Genomic DNA, 21020 nt, shown 5'->3' with positions numbered 1-21020 from the left:
TCGTTAATCATTTGCACATAAACTGGCTGCGCAGTGCGAAGAATGCTTATATATCTTACGTGTGAGGCTGACGATGTTATCTACCGTGGTTAGAGGCGCTTGGTGTTAGAGGCACATGAAAGTGGTCAACGTGTCTCGATTCCGCTTTCGCGAACAGACGCTGCAGCTGGGCTGCGACTGATGTCCCGTGAATGTACTTTGCCGCTGTGGGACTCGAACGCTTTCACCACGTGTCGTTTGCGTTCGTTGTCTCCGGACATACGGATGCACCTCCCGCCTGGGCTACCAGACGTGAACAGACCGTGCTGTACCGTCTGTGGCTGGGCGTTGCATTTGCGAACTCGTATGCTTTCCTTATTGGAATGGCCAACAGCCCCACGTGCGCCACATGCAACATCGATGAGACTCTCGCACATATTATCTGTGTCTGCCCTCGATATAGTGCCCAGAGACAAGTGCTGTGCAGAGTACTAGACCAGTTGGACAATCGCCCACGATCAGAACTTAAAGCTTTAGGTCGGTACTCCCTCAGAACACCCACGCTAAAGGCCTTACTCGTGTTATTAAGGTTCCTGCGGTCTGTGGGGCTTCACGATAGACTGTAAGAACGCCGCCCCCTACCGCTTTGTAGTGAACGAGGTTTGGTCGTGCTCGTCTCTCTTTCTCTCTATCCCCCCCTTCCGCTCTCTTTCTCTTTTTATCCCCCTTCACCCTTCCCCCCGTGCAGGGTAACCAACCGGAACTGCCTCTGGTTAACCTCCCTGCCTTTCTATGTGTCCTTTTCTCTCTCTCTCTCTCTCTCTCTCTCTCTCTCTCTCTCTCTCTCTCTCTCTCTCTATGTCTGGTATCAGCTGTGATTTAACCATTAATGATGATTAAAGCAACATTTGTCCTATAAAAGACGCTATATATATTGCCGGGTATGCACCAAAATCTAAATATACACCGGCGTTCTTGTACTCCGCCTCCAACGGAATGCGGTCGCCGATATCAACTGCGTAAAATCATACAGCCGTGCGCGAAGCTATGATGTGTTTGATTCAGGTACAATAGGCAACCTGTCATTTCGCGAACAAGTGGTGAAAGTTTGAACACACACTGGACCAAGGTGGCGACAGGCCAAGTGCTCTTTTTTTCATCCTCTTTAGTCGCACGCACTGCCTTAATTTTTGTTCCTCCAACTCCTGTATAGTTTGCGCCGCGGGAAAGGAATGAATACACGTTTAGTTGTCGACGCCCGTGCTGCCTACAACTCTTTCTTTGGCAGTTTCGACGTTGTTTTGCCGCAATACATGACGAAACATTTGTTCACAAGCGCCGAGTACTTCAGTCCAGAAGCACATAAATCGCAGCTCGTGATGGGAGCCGCTGCACTCTTACGGGCTCCTCCAGCGAAAGGAAGGGCATTTTTAGCTTGCCTTTCTGTTCTCTTCGTGCTAAGAAATAAACGCGCCTGCCGCAGTTACAAAAGAAAAAAAGAAAGAGCGCCTACTTCATTTCTATTCGAACCTTGGTCAGCGAGCAGGAGGTAACTGGACACTCAAGAGCGAAGCCAGACAACGCATGAGATCTCTCTCTCTCTATTTTGTTTGTACAAAGGGGCACACGCGTTTGCCCACGCCCGCTTACGTCACGCGCGTTACGTAACGAGCTCGGGGGGGATTCTTTTGAGGGCTGACCAGCAGCAGCGAGTATGGCCCGCGCAGGTCCGAGAAGCTGAAGCCCTTCTGGCTGTCGCTGTCCGACAAGGACCAGCTTCCGGTGCTGGAGTTCCTCAGCCAGGCTTTGCTGAATCCGGAGCCTTCTGAAGAGTACCGGGCTGCCGTGGAGAGGGCGCTCAACATCCCGCACTCCAAGGTCATTCCCTTCTTCGGCACGTTCCTTCGAGACCTGCGCGCCATTCTCCAAGGCATGCCCAGCCTCGTCGTGTTGCCCTCGGAAAAAGCCAAGAAAATCGAGGCAAGTGCGCTTGACTTGCTTTGTTTATCGACACTGTGTATGCGCATGCAGCGGGGAAAGTGCTGCTGCTGCTTTATTTGTCCTCTCAACGTTTAAGGATAGCAGGGACGTGCTGAAAGTGAAGCCTGTTCAAAATGTATACTCAGGGCTGAATTAATGTTTCTTAGCAGCGCTGAACCGCGCACGTGCTAAACGTTTCAGGAGCCAAGCCGGACATATCTCCACCTAAAAATCGATGTCAGCTCAGTGCAAACGACGAAGCAACTGAATGTGTCTGGTTTCCGTCATAACAACGGTCCGGGTAACCAGTCAATCCTAAATTCAGAGCGCGAACTACTAGGACACTGACTAAGGGGCAAGAAAAGACGGGACACGGCGCTACTTGCAACTGAAAGTTTTATTCGAAACGTTAAAGATTTTACAAACTGGACGTGTCCTACTTTATCAAACGTCATAAAAAGAGAGAGAAAAAATTAAAAAGGCTAGAAAACAAGAAAACGATTACTATTAGTCGGAGTTAGCACGGCGAAAAAAAAAACTGACACGTGTTAACTCGCATCTAGAAAAGGTATTTCAGTGTCATGAAGCGCAATAAAAGCATGACTGACACACCCTGCCCCCCCCCTTTCTTTTTATCTCGTGGGCCTCAACCACTCCTATTGTTGTTCGAACTTTGTGCTTAAAAAGAATTGTTGTCCTGACTTTTCTTGTGCCTTAACCTGTGCCCTAGTAGCTCGCGCTCTGAAGTTAGCCATGCTTCCATACCTACTCGCCCATTTTTCACTCTTGATCAATCAATCCGTCCCGAAATGATGCGGACATTCGGTTGAAATTATACCTTACTATAGTAATTAAATTAGGAGAAGGAACGAGAAGCGTTCTCATAGAGAACAAGTTACATGTAGTAAAAAGAAAGAACACAAATCGTCTAGAAATTACGAACATAATGGCGGGCAACTAAATCGTGCCAAAGCGCTAAGTAGCTAAGGGCAATAGCGAGCAAAGAACCGCGAAAAGCGCGAAATAAATAAAGCAATAACTGCTTTAATTATAGCCCGCATATACTACCGATGCTATCGAAGACTTGTGAATGCCTAAATTCCGAAGACTCTCGAAGCATCAAATATACCGTTTACGTTTAGATTGTTTTAAGGAGCCTGTGCGTGGATTCAGGCGGTGTATATAGTGTAGGTACTGAGTCATTTGTGTTATAGAAGCCCCTGACCCTCTCACTACTAATTAGGCTCTGTCACGGTGATCGCCATTGTATACGCGTGGCGCGCGTCTCGAGACCTGCCGACTCAAAATCGAACGGGAACTGCGCGCCGAAAGGTCGCAGCGCGTAAACCCCGCGATGCGTCACTCGGAAAGCGCGCGCGGAAACAAGGAGCTCGTCTCGTTTGCAGCCGCAGCCTCCGACGCCCACGCGCGACGCGACACCTGGAGCCGACTGGTGCGTCATCACCGCTCGCGCCGTGTTCCACCCGTGAAATGAACGGAGGGATTTAGCTGAGCGCTTGTGGCCCGCTCCGCTCAGACCGGCGTATGCTAGCGAAGTGCACGCGAGCGCTTTGCCAGAGCGCTACATGTAGTGCACGCAGGCGCACTACGCTCGATCATGCCGGCAGCGAGACGTGGAGCGCTCAATTCCCTCGCTCCTATTTCTGAAGCCGATTGAGCGGAGCAGGAGGGGGGCTTCCCGGTTATTTTGCCGTCGAGATGATACCGCATCGTTCGCGTCCCAGCAGGACGCGCTTATGTGAAAACACGTGAAATCTACGCAGTTTCTCGCAGTATCAGCGCGTCAAATGTTAGCGGAGTGGAACGCGACGCTCTGCTAGAAGCATCTGCGCGCGAGGGTACCGGAACGTTGTTCCGAATGCACATTCGGCTCGGTAACGAGGCTGGATTCGCAGAGCGTTTCCTTCGGCCACGTGGCTATAGCTCCTTCATATATGAGCCCGTCCTCTATCACGTTTGGGCGGGGCCCACTGTTATGCATACAAACGGTTTTGTGAATCTTGGAGCCGAACTCACGAAGATTTTCTTTCCTATGAGCTGCTTTTATTTTTTTTTATTTTTTTCAATCCGAGGCATTTCTTCTTACGAATCAGGGTAGCATGTACAAACTGCTCTACGAATAAGGCCCGGATTCTTCGGCCGAATCTAGAAAGCTTTCCGTTCGCAAGACGTTTTCGCCATTGGCGGGTTATCTTCGCTAATACCATGTTCGCCGTCAAAGTTGATCAGCGCCTATTCTTACAAACCGGTCTATCGTGCGAATTACTTTGTGGATCCGGACCCCTTGATCGTGGCAAAACTATACTAACCAGGGCCCGTATTTGCGCAAGCTCTTTTATGTGCCATCCGAGATCGGCCATCGCCGCGGCGTTCTTTACGGTGTCACCCTATAATGGCTATCATGCACGAGAAATCGAAAATGCTTTGCTGGTATTAGTTTGATAACGCGCCGCATTTTATACGTGCTTCGAGACAATATGCATGTTTCCAGAGACGGTGCTGTGGAAGGCCGTGGTTCCTGCAGTAATTGCAATTGTTCGACTAACACTCGTATGTGTCCAACCTCAGGGGTGGCTCACCGTCTAGTGACGTTCTGTTACTGAGTAAACCAGATAATGATATTTACGGGTGAGACAGTGGCGAAAAATTCAGGCCTTTCTATATCTCACGAAGTGAACCTTGGTTGAAGCTTTCCGACTAGGCCTTCTTTTTTCCCCATTTTTTCACTCTCCTCTGCAACCATTTATCGCCTTCCCTATGCAGAGCAGCATGTCAGCTATCATACGTCATGTCAGCTATCATATATATATATATATATATATATATATATATATATATATATATATATATATATATATGTATATGTATATATATGATGCTGAGTACGAGATTGCTACTTCGATTGCCAGCCACGGCGGCTGCATTACAATGATGGTAGCAGGCAAAAACATCAATGTGCGGAATTGTGTAAGTGAACGGTAGACGACTCCATGTGGTCGAAAATGATCCAGAGCTCTCCTATATGGCGTTCCTCATATTCTTGGCGTGGGACGTAAAACTTCATCAGTTAAATAAATTTTATTTTATGCAGTGTTTACGTGCAGCATTTTGCTACCGTACGCCAACGTACAATTCCGCAAGCCGCAGGCTATACTATAACTCGCGGTGTGTCCATTAGCAGCAGGATGCTTCAGACCACGTTTTACTAATTTGCCTCCGTTCGATGACATACGAGGATGTTGCCGCAGGCCCCGAGCACAGCCATTATCTTCACGTCAGACCGGCTTGGCGTCGACGGAATTCTTTCAATTTTAGGCCTTCGGCGACCCCAGTGATCCCTGTGCTTCGTTATTTACTTTTGTTGGCAAATTGTGTTCACGGTAGTTTTCCTGAGCTGTGCTGCCAGTTTCAGCCGTCCCGAATAATTACTTAGACAAGCAAGCGTGAGCGCAGGGAACGTCCCAATGTTGCCCCGAACGTCAACGGCTCGCGTGTGCTCACTATCGCCACCCCCTTTGTGTTCCACGCGGTCTTTCTTCTGAGCCAGCGGATTGCAGTGACTACGTAACCATCGTGCAGCTGTCGACGACAATCTCCCGCCAAAGCGTCCAGTTGGATGCGAGCATTCTCCGAGCCCTCGCTCCTTTGTTGGAGGCTGCGCGGAAATGACGGCAAAAAGGAGTCGATGCAGAATGATGCGCGAATGCCTGGTGCCGCACGATTGTCTTTATGGTAATCGGTCTGCGGCCGTCGTCGGTGTGGTTCTGCTGATTTGGTTTCTCCTGCACCTGGCACCGGCTCTTGCGTCCGCTAGCGGATAGCGGCAGACATTAAGGCACAAAATACTTGCTGGTTTGCCCGCTGCAACGTGCAAAAGCGATGTGTTCTCGCGGCTGTGTTTGCTATGTTTTCGATCATATAGCGCTTGCCGCAAGGCGCGCGAGGGAAAGCGAAGAGAGCAGGGAGAGACCGGCGTGCAGAGGTGCGAACGCAAACAGAGTGACAAAAAATACAGTGAGATAAGACTATTCCTCTGCTTCGTCTCTACGATGGCCCATCGTCCAGAAATGTCCGGCGAGACGGTCGTTCCTTCAGACGTCTCCGCTAAATTACCGTCGCTTCCGTTTGGTCTGTCCGTGCGTCCGTTTCTGTTTCGTCGCCCGTTCCGCTTATGCTCGAATACATTTGTAAATTTTGGCGCGCCCCTCGGTCTGCTTATCTACTGTTCGTTTCCATGTGCACAACACTGTGTTATGTTTGTTTTGTTGTAAGCTCTCAGGGCTATTAAAGCTTGCTTGCTTGCTTGTTACGCGGAAAATTCTGCGTTTGATGTCCTCTATGTATTCTTTTTCTATATTTTATTGTCGTGTTTTTATACAGGTTTGGTTTTGTTTATTGGCAACTCTGCTTTTTGAGTCTGGTCATGCGCTTGTGTATTTACACCGTCGCTTCGTTTGTTTTGTCTGTCAGTAGCGTGCAGGTTTATCTTCCCGCTTGTTTGCGCGCCTCAGACAGCTTCCGTGACCGTGCCGTGGGGACTGGGCGCGCGCGGCTGGCGGATGTCTCGAATACAGAACGTGCATAGCGCGGCAGGCTGCGGCGTTGAGGGAGACGCGTTACTGCGCTGTGTAAACCGTTCGCCTCTCCTCCCACCGCCTCGGCAGGCGACGCGTTATGGCTTCGCCGAAACGCCGTGCTTCCCGGTGCCGTTACGAGACGCGCGCTGATGCCGAGCGGAGGCCCCATTGTGTGGCGCCGGCCGAGCATGCCCGCCGATACGAGCCGTCGCGGAGCACGGGCCAACTTGTCGCCTTGCTCGCAACGCTCGGCAGTGTCGGTGCCCGAGCGAAGCACTGGCGTTATTAAATGGCTCAGTGGTTTGTTCTGGAACTGAAACAGGCAATTTAGAGGACGTTTGAAATGACAGACGTAAAAAAGCAACCGCGATCATCAACGTTCACCGGAGACCGACTGACGCGTGTTCACGAGGGTTTGTTTGAACACGAGTAAGGGGGGCCGGGAGCCCTCTGACCCCTCCCCCCCTCTCTCTCTCTCTTAATATATATAGATATCTAAATGGAGTGGCAGTTAATTTTGTAATTAATGGATCAGATTATCAGTTACGCATGGTGAACCGTTATGAACCGGTATATTATAATACTTTATCTGGACCAGCTGTTTCCTTTCTTTCTTTTTTTTTTCCGGAGATGGTTAGATTACCCCAAGAACTGCGGGCTGATGCGAGCGGGAAACTTGTTTTGGCGGGCTCTGCACGGTGGCATTCTCCTCCGCAGTGGACGCGTGCAAGGCCCGTCTCGTGCTTCGCGGCGAGGCACGAAATGCAATCCTCGCTGCCCAAGCAGGGGACGCGTAATAAAAGAAAGCATTACTTACGTGGCCTCCATTCTGAAAGAAAACTTGGTTGCGGCTTTCATTTTGGTGGATTTGATAGTGTGCAGCCGACAGCGCCTGCTATCAAAGTGAGGGAGGGCTGGGCAAACGGAATACTTTGCGGCTCCAACTCTCACTCTTGAGAGTTGGAGAGCAAGTGCCCCCCACCCCTTCCCCGCTGCATACGCCTATGCCTCCGATCAATGCAGTAGACGTCTTCGCGCTCATGAGTGATCAAGGATCGAATACACAGATATTTGGGTTTGTTAGGTCTGTTTGTCATTGATTGGCCACCATCGCTAATGTGTCCAACATCACTATTGACTGTCACTTGCCCTTACAAACAGCTTAGAATAATAGCAGAGGCCAAACAATCGTGATTTCAAACATATTATTAGCGAAAACAGTCGGCCAATGGCAAACAGCACCTGCGAGCGAAAAGCTTTGTCAGATTGGCCCCTGATACACTATCTTCAAGAGGCCACTACATGACGGCCTGTGTATGTCCGCATTGTAAGTGATTTAATATTTACAAAAAGCGATCTTATTCAGAAGAATGGCCAGCTCACATAGCCCAACATTCAGAAATCGAATTCTCCGAGGATACTGTAGCATGCGGGAGCATTATTAAGGCTACATGCTTCATGCTAAGCCTTTTCTTTTCTTCCCTTCCAGTTTGTGTCCGATTTCCACGGCGAAGATCATTTCATGACACGCATCGGGGTGGGGGGAATCATCAACGTTGAGAAGATTCACCAGGCACATCGTGTCCTCGACGACATTAAAGCATTCCATCATCACTACAAGTGTAGGGAACACGCCCTCGCTCAGGTCGCCATCAACAGCAAGGAAGTCAGGTACGCGCAGTATGTTTGCTTCTTTATTTCAGTCTTAGTTTCAGTTGCCACTTCTCACGTGCGCGAAGGACAAAGAAACCTTGTTTTTGCTTGTCCTTGGTGCTCTCGTATACTAATAAGTGCACCACGGTTACCAAACAGTCGTCAATTGTCACCTTGTCTATTTCGCACTGTGAATTCGTTCCTTTGAGGTCAACATTTTTTTAGATATTGCTACTGTAGCTCTATCAATGGCTTACAAATAACCTGCTTTGCTGGAATGTCAAGTTTTTCATACGGTCTGACATGTCAGCATATGACTTCTTTCCAGGGACTGACCGCAAAGTCGTCATTTGATACAGTAAAGCAATAATCAAGTGCAGTGAGAACCTACTAACGTGAAATGTTCCGTTCTTTGCAATGAGCACAGCGTAGCTCCTTCAATTGATATAGGCATGACGGTTCGTGCGAAAATAAGTAATCTATCAGAAGTTGCCGAATCTTGCATTACCAACTGCGCGTGCGAGGTGAGTGGAGAGGAGGGAAGGCGAGGAGCAGAGGGTTGTTCTAGATAAGCCTCCATATGAGAGCGTTCAGCGAATGGTATATTGGCATGACGTCTTGTTTTGTAGAACAAACAAACATGCAAGTACAAATAGCCAGCACATGGTGCAGCGCAGGAGTGGAGGGCGAGGTCTCCTCGATATTCTGTCGGCAGAGACGTAGAGAGAAATGTAGTCAGCTATCTCTAAGTAAGCACAGTTTTTGCCTCTACCTCAATGTTTCCGGCCCCCATGCTACTGTCTCTTTCTCAAACATGTCCTCCGAATACGTGTCCTATATATATCCCTCCCACCTTTTGCCGTCCCTTCAACGGGAGATGCGAGAAGAGTTTTGTCCATGCGGCGTCGCCACACTCGCAGGCGCGAGGAGACCAGCTGCAAGGAAGACAACAGCCTGTACCTGCAAGACCCGGAGGCTTACATTCCGATCCAGGAGCTGGCCAACGACCACCACATCAGCATGGTTCCGCTCACTGTGGACCGGGTCGACTTCCACCAGCTACAGATCCTGCACCACGGCTGCACCATGGTTCACTGGGAGGAAGACGGCTCGCGTTCCTCGCTCTGCTACGTGCGCCTCGAGCGCAGCAACGCCACCATCACCTGGTGCAAGCCGGCATGGAGCGCGCTCCGGGGCTCCGGACCGCAGGACTACGCGCTTAGCGTCAACATCGAGGACAACGTGCCGCTCGGATTGAGCCAGAAGTACGACACGGGCGAGTCCTACCTTTCCAGTCTCGAAGAGGGCTTCCTCGACCTCAACGTCGTCAAGGAGATAGTGTTGTGCCGCAGCTCCATCGAGGTCGCCGCCGTGGCGAAGCGCCACGGCCTCGAAGACTCGTTCAGCGACCAGAACCTGCTGCGGTTCAAGTTCGGCGTTGGGCTGTCCGAGAACCGCGTGCTGGAGTTCATCCTGCCGAACTTCCTGTCCGTGATTTGGTACGACAGCCTGCGCCGGCTGGTGTCCATGCTCAAACAGCAGCGTCAGCTCTGCGATGGACGCATCCACTGGCTCAAGGAGAGCTACCTCCAGCTGTACTTCCGCGAGCAGAGCTGCATTGGCCCGACGCCTGCCGAGGCGATCAAGGTGCGCTGTTCTTTCGTGCGCTCAGAAAGCTCGGGGTTCTTATCAGCAGGCGCGCAAAATTTTGGCCTAAGTATCACCTACACTGCTCACGGGTCTGACTGTGCCTCGTATACGCTCTGTACATGTCCCATAGGGCATTAGAATCTTGCGAGCTCTGCTGCGCCTAAATTAGCGGGAAGTTCGTTTACGTTCAATTTTATTAGGACAATTTTTACGAGCAGCTTGCGCTTCGTAAATGCAGCAGCAGGCATAGCTTTCTCGCCTCGTGTATAGGCGAAATCATAGGACGTCCTACCCATGGGGCATGCTAAATCCTAAAATCGATGTGAAAACTTTGCTCCTATTTAATGAAAGACAACCAAGAAACAGAAGAAAAGTTACAGGTCTTATTTGTATAATTCTTAATTCTTTCCTTCGCGCGCACTCAACCGCACATAAATATGTTGCTACAACTGCCTCTAAAATAATTTTCAGGCAGTCATAGATCTACAACAAAAGGGAGCACTTCCGCGCTCTAGGATATCGTATTCTTTAGTGCATTCTTTAATTTTTCTTGGGTTTTATTAGTTGCGACAACAACAGAACTGTCATTTTGTGTTTGCGTTCCGTGTTTTCGTTTTGCTAGCAAGTATGGCTTAGCCGGACAACTCACTGATAAACCTCGACTTTCTCTCTTTTTTTTTCTTTTTTTTTTTTAATAGAGACTATCGGATGTCTTATTGGGCCTCGTCTTTGATGCAGGTCTTCGGTGGAAGAAAATGGACGCTGAATTCCCTAGGAAGCAGTTCTTCAGTCGAGTCTACATCCTCAGCATTCAAGAGGGCTTCGAGTTTTGGAATGAGTACGACTAAACTGAGGAAAAAGAAGTCTTCTACATCGCTAGCAACTGTTCGGGTAAACTTCCAACCGACATATTGCTTTTATTGCTGCGCAAAAGAGGGTTAGGGAGAACATACTCAGAAAGCTACATACATTGGAAAACCTACGACAACATTTTTCTTCGCTGATACTTCTAGTTTTGGGGATATTTCATGTGTAATACCGTAGGTATACTTCTTGTAGTTATTGCATGAATCAAGTATAACGGTTCTATTTGCTTACATCTGACCAATGCACGCATAAAGATAAACATAGGCTGGCACTTCAATATGGTTGCCCTGGTCTTGCAGACCTCGTGCATAGAACCTTCCCAAACAACCTTTTCGGTGAAATCTGGGATATGTGGTTTGCGTCAACATCTGGATTAAAAGCGCGGAGCGAAAATTCAATTCAAACGCCGTAACCACACAGTGAAGGCATCTGCGGAAAGCAAAAAAAAAAGGCTATCTTATAGCGCGAATTTTTGTATTATTATTATTATTCTTGGGTTCTTATTTCTTCAGGCACCATGCCAACAAGACAGAACATTTGTTGTTGAGGCGCTTGGAGGCACTTGAAATGTTTAAAGAAGCAACAACACACACACAAAAAAAGAAACATTGAGCAATGTCAAATGAAAGCATTGGTTTGCTATGCTCATATATATATATATATATATATATATATATATATATATATATATATATATATGCCCGCACTATATGTATTATTACTCGCTTAAACTGTCTTATTTGGTGTTTAAATTTTCTCTCGCCTGTCCGGTTGTCGTCGGTATGCGGTACCGGGAGGCCGGAACGTTGAAATGAAAACGTACCCGCTGCGAACATCGTGCGCCGGATGTGATCGGAACCGCGCGGCTCGTGTTACAGGACGTGGGCCCAAAGTGCCTGCCGGAGACCGACGACGCCGGCCCGTCGAGGAAGAGTCCGACGATCAAAAAGCGCCGCGCCACGCTCAAGTCGTCGCCGCAGCTCCGGTCTCAGGAGTCGAGCCCGCATAGAACGAGCGTGTCGCGCAGCTCCTCGTCCTGCGAGAACCTCAACCGCACCGAAGGTGGCATCCCACTTGTCCACCCGACGCCTCTCGCTACGGGATACAAGTGAGCCACACTGCTTGAACATAGTACGCCTCTGGTCGGCGGGCAATACACCCCGACTCAGTTTTCGTCACTTTGAACCAGGTATCTAGGATGCGCAAGCATCGAGCGCTTGATTTAAGATCCGCGCTGAATCCTTGTAATCAACGTATAATGTGTAAGGTTTTTCCTTAGAGATTGTTGCCCTGGTCGTCGGTTGTTCTACGTCAAGTGTGACTTAACGAGATGGCGATATGGCTAGTTGGTATAGGGGTAATCATTTTTAAGCTTTACCGAATTTTTAAGAATCTTCTGTTGCAGATAACGTAATTCTAATCATTGAGCTGGATTACTGAGGGAGGCGGACTTCATTTGCACGAGAAACCAAATTACATATTGCACTAATCAATATTTTAATTAATCACTTTACGTTACATATTGCAATTTACGAATTGTGGCTGGTGAGATTGCAAGGCGTATCCACTCTTGGAAATAATTTCCAGAATGACATGTGTTTGGAGATATGCGCCATCAGACTCGCCGTGAAAGCGCACGGTCGTTCTACTTACTTTTTTTAACCGAACGCTCTTTTATGCATTGAAGCACAAAACTCACTTGAACGCCCATGTATTTCGTCCCACACTTTGGGACATATCTCGAAAATGGTGTCATCCTGGCAATTCATTTCAAGTGCATACGTATTGCAAACTCACCGACCACAATTCGTAAATTTCGATATGTGCCGTAAATTCATTAATTCGGAAGCTAAATAGTGAATTTTTGTTCATTAGTTGAATATATGTTTCAATTTCTCGAGCTATTCATATCCGCCTCTTCAAATAATCCAGCTCAAGGACAAGAATTATGCTATTTGCCACAGGCTACGTTTAAAAATTGCGTGAAACTTAGAAATGACCACCTCGTATATAAAGAAATGAGAAACAGTGCAAACTGACCCTGTCGACATTTGGGCTCTTCCTCATTTATGACAGGTGCATACATTTACATGTGCTAATTGCGCCTAGAAATGGTTTCACACTCGCTGAGCGTTGTTACTATTTATGCAAACGGGAGCAGCATCATGTACTAAAGTTGAAATTGTGACGCGAAAGATAGCAAACAGAGGCTAGCAATAAAAATAGCATCATAATCAGGGCGTCGCACCGGAAACCGAACCCAAACCAGAATTCTACCCGGAACTGAACCCGAACCGATATTCTTAGAACGTGCCTTAACTTGAACCTAGCCTGAACCGAAAAAGAGAAGAACGGTTCCCGGTTCCACACAAAACGGTTCAGTCGTACACGGTGCAAATGAGCGCTCATACAGAAGCGATTCTTCAGAATAATTACGTTTCAGTCGGCGCACCCCACGAGAACATCGTTACGACTGACGAGCTGCGTGATGTGCGAGAATGGAGATATATGCGATGGGCACGTACTAGCATTCGTAAACCTCGGCAGGGGCTCTTGCACTAATGAACTCGGCCGTGTCATATGTGTTCCGCCATCGCAACCTTGTTTCAAGGCCACCGCAGAACCGGTGCTTCTGTTAAAGCCCCCAATTCGGCCGTTAGGCCCCCCAGCTATCTATTATTACTAGATAAACCGTAAACCGCCAGGACACACGCGGCACAAGAAGGCGGTGTGGTGGAGAAAAGAAAATGGGAAAAATCAACAATAGTTCGTCAGCACGGCTTCTTGTTGACATAACACGGCGGTCGCTAATGAATGCCGTCCCCTTCGCAGTGCGTGGTAACAACGGCTGCGTAAGAAATATCGTCGTGGCGCTTAGTAAAATATGTCCTTGTTCGTCGTTCAGAAGGATCAATGTCCTCATCTGCTTTGATTAAAAAAGAAAAAAATAATGTAGGAAGCTGAAAAGTATTCCATGTGCCAGAAAGCTCATCTACCAGCCGTGGTGGTGTAGCGGCTGTGGCATTGCGCTGCTAAGCCCGAATGCGCTGGATCGAATGCCGGCCGCGGCGGCCGCATTTTGATGGGAGTGAAATGCAAAAACGCCCGCGTGCCGTACATTGCGCGCACATTAAAGAACCCCGGGTTTGCAGCATTTTCAGCATTCTGCATGCGCACATGTACGGAGCACTGCAACCTGGTTTTTCTTGGCGACTCTGTTGACCGTCACATTCCGTGCTTTCCAGGGAAAGGTCATTCCAAGTAACGCCGAGCACTTCGAAAGCCTCATCTCTCTTCGGCCGCCCCACCATCACTCACTCCAGCCAGATGAACTTCCTCGAGTTCGCTGAGCTCTTTCGCTCTTTTATGGTGCGCTGTCGCAAGGACCTGAAGGACATCTTTGAAAGCGTAGCCACCAACTCCAAAGTGACAGCCAGCGAACTTGCTGCTGACGAAATGGCATCACCAAGATCCTGTAGGACAAGACCGAAAGTGCTTGGTGAGTGCGCAAGGGAAACGATGTCAGTGGTGCTTTATCATATGCGTTGGTACTCTAAGCAAGTTGCTGCACATGCAAAAGCTGCAATGTTTGATTTATCGCCATATGTTCCCATATGGAAGCGCTAAGTGGTTAGTAATCCCGGAGACAAGAATGGAGTGAAACATTGTCACGGTCCTCTTGTCCCTCGGCGCCTGGAAACGTTTCAAACTAGATAATGAGGCAGGTTGTGTAGTTTGTGCACACTGCGGTTTTTCGTGATTTCATTCAATTGAAATGTTTCGGAATTGTTCGCCGGCACTTTCAGGTAATCGGATTGTTCAGGTGATCGATTTCTTTGTTTGATAGAAGGTAATCAGACATACTGGTTGTGCCAGCATGGCTTCCCTCTTTCTATCAAACAAGAAAATTGATTACTTGGGGGGAAAAAATGTGCACATACCATGTCCTGCATATAAGAGGATATATCTCTCTCGAAACAAATGAGCTGAAAGTAGCGCTTCGTGTGTCCTGTGTCCCTTCTTATGTCCTTGCCGTCAACGCTAAGCAATTCCACTATGAATAGCCAAGTCGCCTAAATCACCACCCTGTCCAATTTTTCTCCTTCCCAGCCATAAACTGTATCGCGAGTTGGCGTCGATGGGTACGCAACGCTGAAGACGGTACACAGGTTGAGTGGATGGATGAATTTTATGAACATCCCCTTTGAAGCTGGCTGGTGTTTGGTGCGATCAATCTTAATATGTTTGCCTTTCTGCTAGCTTCAGATGTGTGGTTCTTGTTCAGAGGCTCGGTATCTATGCACGGGCCGGTATCTACGGTCCCAGGGCCCGTAGATACCGGCCCTGGGACCGTGATGCTGGACAAATTATCAGCAAAAATGGCCTTCTAATGGCATACAGCACTTACGAACAAAAAGCTTTGGGATTCGGCATCAGGTTCCGAATTCACAAAGCTTTTCGCTCGTAATTGCTGTTCGTCTGCCCTTGCGAGAAATTTTAGCGTGGTGGCTTTTCGTGAATACAGGTCCTAAACTCTAAGTCATTAACACAAACCCCGTGCACTCACACAGCCTGATGCGGTGGTGATTATCGTCACGAATTAGACAAATTAGCTCCATGATAGAGAGTATAAGCGCGACTGAACGAGGGCGTAGAAAGAAACAGATACACAGAGACACCAGCGTGTTTTGAACAAATTAGCTACTATAAGGTTACATATTGCGCGCTTCTGCACTTCAACTTGGATGTGCGGACAAACTATATTTGATTACCGCCTTCACACACGCGCCTGTGAACGTGTTTTTCACAGGCGACTCCAAGAGGCAGCGTTAGTGTAACAACGTGTCCTATGCCTGTATTGGAGCTGCTGCATAAATTTCGAAATATCAACGACGTCTCTGCCGCACTGGTGTTGAATGGCGCTGCACAGAACACACCACTGTCTTGGTGGAAAATCTTAGCAGTGTGTTCAGTGAGGCTGGTTGGTTCATCTTTAGAATGTTGATGACAAAATGTATTTATTAAGGGATGGCTCGAAGGCCTATAATGGGGAATAGGAAGAGCAAGGGTGAGGCGTATTCAGAGCCGTCCTAGAAGCTGCGCGTCTTTGGCGAAAGCCAAGGGCGAGTCCAGAATGACCCTGTCGGTATCCATCGAGCCAGTTGCCGGGCTAATCCACTCCTCGTAGGACGACACTCGCACCGCCCTCAGGTGGTGGTCCCGCTGCTGAGCGTGTCGCTGGCACTCCCAAAACAGATGGCCTGCCGAAGGCCGCGTGGCCATAGATAAAAGCAGGAACAGCGCAACACAGGACGAGCGAATAAACAGGACAGAGCGCTGACTAGCAACCAAATGCTTTAGTTGCAGAAGCAGCATATAAATGCATCATGAAGGTGAGATAAAGAATAGAAAAAGAAGGATAAGTGCCAGCAACGAAGATAATCAGTTTCTTTTGTTGAGAGTGAGAGGGACGCAGAGCTGACGCGCGCGTTGCCATTTCTGAATATGCAAAATGCTTCAAAGATTTCCCGCGCACGCTTTTCGCTATATCTGCCGATTATTCCGCACTTGTTAAAGATCGGGGTGCAACCACACGTCTTACAGTGCGCAGCTAGATGACTGTACGGCTTTCCTTTTAGTGAAGCGGCATGCTCGCGCAGGCGATCATTAATGCACCTCTCCGTTTGCCCGATATAGCAACGTTTATACAATCAAGCGAGATATTATAAACGACCTGCGTTGTACAGTTAACAAAGCCCTGAACATGATTCTTATAGCAGCTTTTGCGCGCCACAGTATCCTCCCTATTAACTCTTTTGTACAACCCGCTCAGTTTATAAGAATAAGCTATAAGAATCATGTTCAGGGCTTTCTTAACTGTACTACGCAAGTCGTCTATAAAGTCCCGCTCTATAAAGTCCCGCGCTGTTCCTGTTTTAATTCTAAAGGGAAATCTTATACGGCCTTCGTTCGTGTCGCTAAATAGACTATACGCCGTCGGCACAGAGCTTAGCTCACCAGAACTTTATGTCGAACGACTGTTAAAGGGGTCCCGGAACACTCCTGCACGCCATTTCCTCTGTTTCAGTCGGTAAACTTCGGCGATTAGCCTGTGCCAGAATGCCTTGCACCGTGTCATGGGAGATGAAGGCCACCATTGGGCTGCCTATTTGTACGAAAGGACAGAGTGTGTTCACAAGTACGTCACCAAATGTAAAATAAACCATTAGGGTAGTCGCGTTACTGAAAGGCAGTTTTCCGTATGCTCTCCCTTGCTGCAAAAAGTCCAACATCTTGACACGAAGCACCGCGAAAACCTCTGAAGGGGGCCGCGAAGGTGGGAAACAAGTGCGAACTTTTTCCTCGTGAAAAGGCTCTTTTCAGATGTAAACTATTGTATCCGCTGCCGTGTTTTCTAGGACTGTTGACGCGAACCAGCAAGTACGAGTACGTGGACCCTGAACAGAAAAAGATTTGTGACGCCATTGCCACCGCCAGCATCGTGTCCAACTGCGCCGGGGTCGACAGCTCAAAAAGGCTCGTCTTGGAGTGTGCTGATTTCAGGAATTTTTTGGCGACTCACCAGAAAGAAGAAATGACTGAGGAAGAGGTTATCAGGCTTATTCAGGTAATTCAGACTTTACTGCAATCTTCATCGATCACATTACCACTCAATGCTCTGTGAAAACAGTGAAATAAGGACATAAGTCACTACGGCAGACGCGTTTTGGCAATAATATCTGCCAACTTTCTTTTGAATAATGTTCACTGGTTTATAATTGTCTCTTTCTTCATTACTCTAGCGACATGAGCCTGATAACGTCCTCAGAGAAAAGAACCTGCTGTCTTTCGAAGGCTTTGCGAGATACCTCTTGGACAAGGACAACTACGCTTTCGTGCCGGAGATAATTCCGCCCGGTGCGAATACGGTGAGGCTGTTCTTCGTTCTTCTGTTCGATGTGATGCCGACCTGGCGTTGGCACGGTACCTCGTCGAACTCTGTCAAAGTGCTTCGCGATTATTCAGGAACTTGGTTAGCTTCCGCGAATCGAACTTCACGATAGCGCAGCATAGATTCCGTAAATCATGTTCATGTGAGATCCAATTCACACATGTATTACTCACAAATAAATCGCATTGAATTTTAGATACCTCATCCTAGGCTGATTACATTTTTTTATATGTTAGTGATTTTTTCCGACAAAGTGCGTCCTAATTTTCTACTGCAAGATAAACCTGCCTAATGTAGACACCGATCACCTAAAGTGGTGCGAATGTTCTTTCACCATTCGAGTACAGCATGTAACAGCTAACGGTCATAACTAGTCGCCTACTGTGCCAGACTCGGACGTACCACTGGAGTCAGCTCTTCGACCCCTTTTATTTACTCATTTATGTTAACGTCCCTCCGCTCTTTCATTCAACATTTCATCTTTTTGTCCACGATTGCGTCATCTGCCGTGAAATGACTAATGATGACAACTATTTGTACGCTAGTACCGTATTTGCTTGCATAATGGTTGGACATTTTTCCCCAGAAAGTTGATGCAAAGTAAGAGGGGGGGGGGGGGTGCATTAACTGCGTGGGGAAATTTTTCCGAGAGAAGGTTCTAGGGGTTAAATACAAAAATCAAGTGGCGGTAAATCGCGGTTCTCATGCCAATTGCTCTAAGCTCAAATAAAATGTTACTTCCAAACAGCGCTTGCTTTTGTAATAAGAGCACAGGTTCTTCACAAGCAGGAACCGCAAAGACCCTTTATTTCCAGACATTAACTGAACCTAGAGTCACTTCGATTGAAATCAAAGGTGCAATGAATACTTTAGGAGAAAATAGTCTAATTTTTGATGGCCAAAGTGGGGTGTGTGAGTGTAACGAAACGTAAAGGAATGTAAAGGCATGCTACATCTGCAGGATATAACAGCCCGTCAAAATACGGCTTCAACAATGTCCCCCTGCCATGCGTCAACAACAAGTACTGGTGCATTTATATTAGGCGTAACCTATCTTGGGCACTTCACAGTGATTGCATACTTAATTCCGCTCGTACTTTGGGTATATATGCCGTAATGTTTCCAACGCACCGTCCTGGTTAAAATTGTTTGTTTCGAAAGCCATTGTATGTTCTAAGCTTGAGAACGCTACAGTCGTATGAAATTCCTTTTGTGCGAACCTAACTATATCAATCATCTTGGGCAGAATAAGTTCGTTAGCTTCATTTCCAGTTACTTCTGAACCACCGTTATAACCCCAGTAAAAACCGGCCTTGCCCTTCCTTCTGTTGTATCACCTCGTAAATTATGCCGTTTGCGTCTTTTTTACAAATTCTGCCACCGTCCTATGCTTTATAACGAATTAATTCTTAGACCGCAATATCGTCATATTGTGTTGACTCGCGTCATAAAGTTGGAGTCGAATTTCGTTATACCCAGTGATTTTATCATTCGTATCTTTTTTTACCTCATACATTCTTAAATTGTAACTACCTTCCTGAAAGCACCGTAACGAATAATAAGTATAAATGCTTTCGTCAAACATTAGTTCACGTTTGTATAACTAAATGAAATTTCATTTTATGTGCCCTTACCGATTATGTATTGTATTTCGTCGCGCTTGAAATTAAGGGCAGCTAACATTGTTGGAAGCATTCTTCTCATGGCCCCTGCTAACTTGCCGCATTTATTCTTTCTCGCCATCTTTTTGTTGCCGCTATCCTCATTTAATGTCTGTTCACCATGAGGGTAACATAAGTGAAGCAGCGAATGTCCTTATCTGCAGAACATGGACAAGCCTCTTTCTCACTACTACATCGCTTCGTCTCACAATACCTACTTGACCGGCCACCAGCTCAAAGGAGAGTCATCCGTGGAGCTGTACAGCGAGGTAAGCGCGTGCTGTGGCGACGTGGTTTCCGGTGGACAAGGCTTGGAGACTCCCGTTTCCAAGCCTTCTCCCGCGGTTTGAAAATGTCCGTGACCGTCCTTGACGATCTCTCCTGTGCGCATTGTCACAAACGACTACACGTCCCCTCTCATTGTTCCTTTGGTTGTTCGTGCAATATACTGTAAAAACCTGTAATTTTCTCGTCCCTAACTGTTCGCGTATAGGGGACTTTGGAGATATTCGCTATTACTGAACTTCGCGATTTCGTGCTTGTGTCGTACGGCTCACTTGGGTCTCATAAACTCCTTAACGTTTTTTTTTTCTTTCTTGTCTTTAACTATTCTGCATTTTCGAAGCAGCGCAGTCTGTTTTCGCTTCTGCGTGGAGCTTCAGTGATATGTGTTGATTATGCATGACTTCTCGGCCGAGGTAGGCATCGGCCCACTTGCGCAAAATCGATTGGCATGCACGTACAATATTGTTTCTGGCATAGCGAAGTTGCTCGCATGGCCAAGCTAATCGAATGCGCCACGTTTTGGAGGGTATACAACCAGCAGAACTAGCTGGCAAGGTACTTTTCTTTTAGTTTTCAGCGTAGTGTCCATATTTATTCCCTGAAATTTTCACGTGCCCTTAAATTTAGCGATATGTTCCAATCGCGAAATTCACGTAAATGAAGGGCGTGAGAAAATAACGGGTTTTACAGTAATTTCACGCCGACTACCTTTTCCAGTGTAAACGCAGGTTGGTATGTGAATTTCTATCCCGTATGCAGTAAGGAAAAAAAAAGGAAGGGCATGTTTTCCTGGGAGAACATGGAGAACACGTGTTCCTAATCGAGTATTGTTCAGTCTGCACGACCTTCTCGACTGCGCTGGTCTGTTCCTTGGGAGTTACTGCCATCTCGCTCTTTTCCAGGTACTACTAAGAGGTTGCCGATGCGTAGAGCTCGACTGTTGGGACGGTGACGACGGAATACCTGTCATCTATCATGGCCACACACTTACTTCGAAAATTCCATTCAAGGTGTGCATTGCCTTGGCGGTCATTTTGCTCGTTCGTATGCAATTGCGTCTATATAACACTAGAAATTCCGCACGCGCTAATTATCACGTCATGTTTTCTTAAATTGTGTCTTTTCTTTTTTTGTTTACATGACGTTTGGTTACTTCTCTTATTTAATGGCTACAACGTAAAGCGCAATGTCATTTCATTACAGAGCGTGGTAGAAGCGATTCACAAGAGCTCGTTCGCCACGTCACCTTTTCCTATCATTTTGTCCATCGAGAACCACTGTTCCCTACCGCAGCAAGCAAAAATGGCCCAGATTTTTACGGTGAGTCACATTTCACGTTTCCGAGTTGCATATCTCATGCCTTGTATGTGGCTCCTACTGAGTGCGCTAGCGCAA

At 47.5% G+C, this 21020-nt stretch overlaps 1 protein-coding gene across 1 annotated transcript in view; it reads left to right on the top strand.

Annotated features, from left to right (window-relative positions):
* The window catches only part of LOC142566044 (1-phosphatidylinositol 4,5-bisphosphate phosphodiesterase epsilon-1-like), a 305298-nt gene that overhangs the window by 243379 nt on the left and 40899 nt on the right, over positions 1–21020 (top strand). The window contains exons 17-27 of the mRNA XM_075676754.1: positions 1707–1959; positions 8047–8228; positions 9131–9857; positions 10599–10751; positions 11606–11835; positions 13973–14226; positions 17147–17355; positions 17531–17656; positions 19505–19609; positions 20528–20635; positions 20829–20945. Coding sequence (XP_075532869.1) covers positions 1707–1959; positions 8047–8228; positions 9131–9857; positions 10599–10751; positions 11606–11835; positions 13973–14226; positions 17147–17355; positions 17531–17656; positions 19505–19609; positions 20528–20635; positions 20829–20945 — 2464 coding nt within the window. The remainder of the gene's footprint in view (positions 1–1706; positions 1960–8046; positions 8229–9130; positions 9858–10598; positions 10752–11605; positions 11836–13972; positions 14227–17146; positions 17356–17530; positions 17657–19504; positions 19610–20527; positions 20636–20828; positions 20946–21020) is intronic.

The sequence above is a fragment of the Dermacentor variabilis genome, unplaced genomic scaffold (genome assembly GCF_050947875.1).
Source record: "Dermacentor variabilis isolate Ectoservices unplaced genomic scaffold, ASM5094787v1 scaffold_12, whole genome shotgun sequence".
Classification (NCBI taxonomy): domain Eukaryota; kingdom Metazoa; phylum Arthropoda; class Arachnida; order Ixodida; family Ixodidae; genus Dermacentor; species Dermacentor variabilis.
The sequence above is the reverse complement of the archived record's forward strand: the minus strand, read 5'-3'. Positions and strand labels throughout refer to the sequence as shown.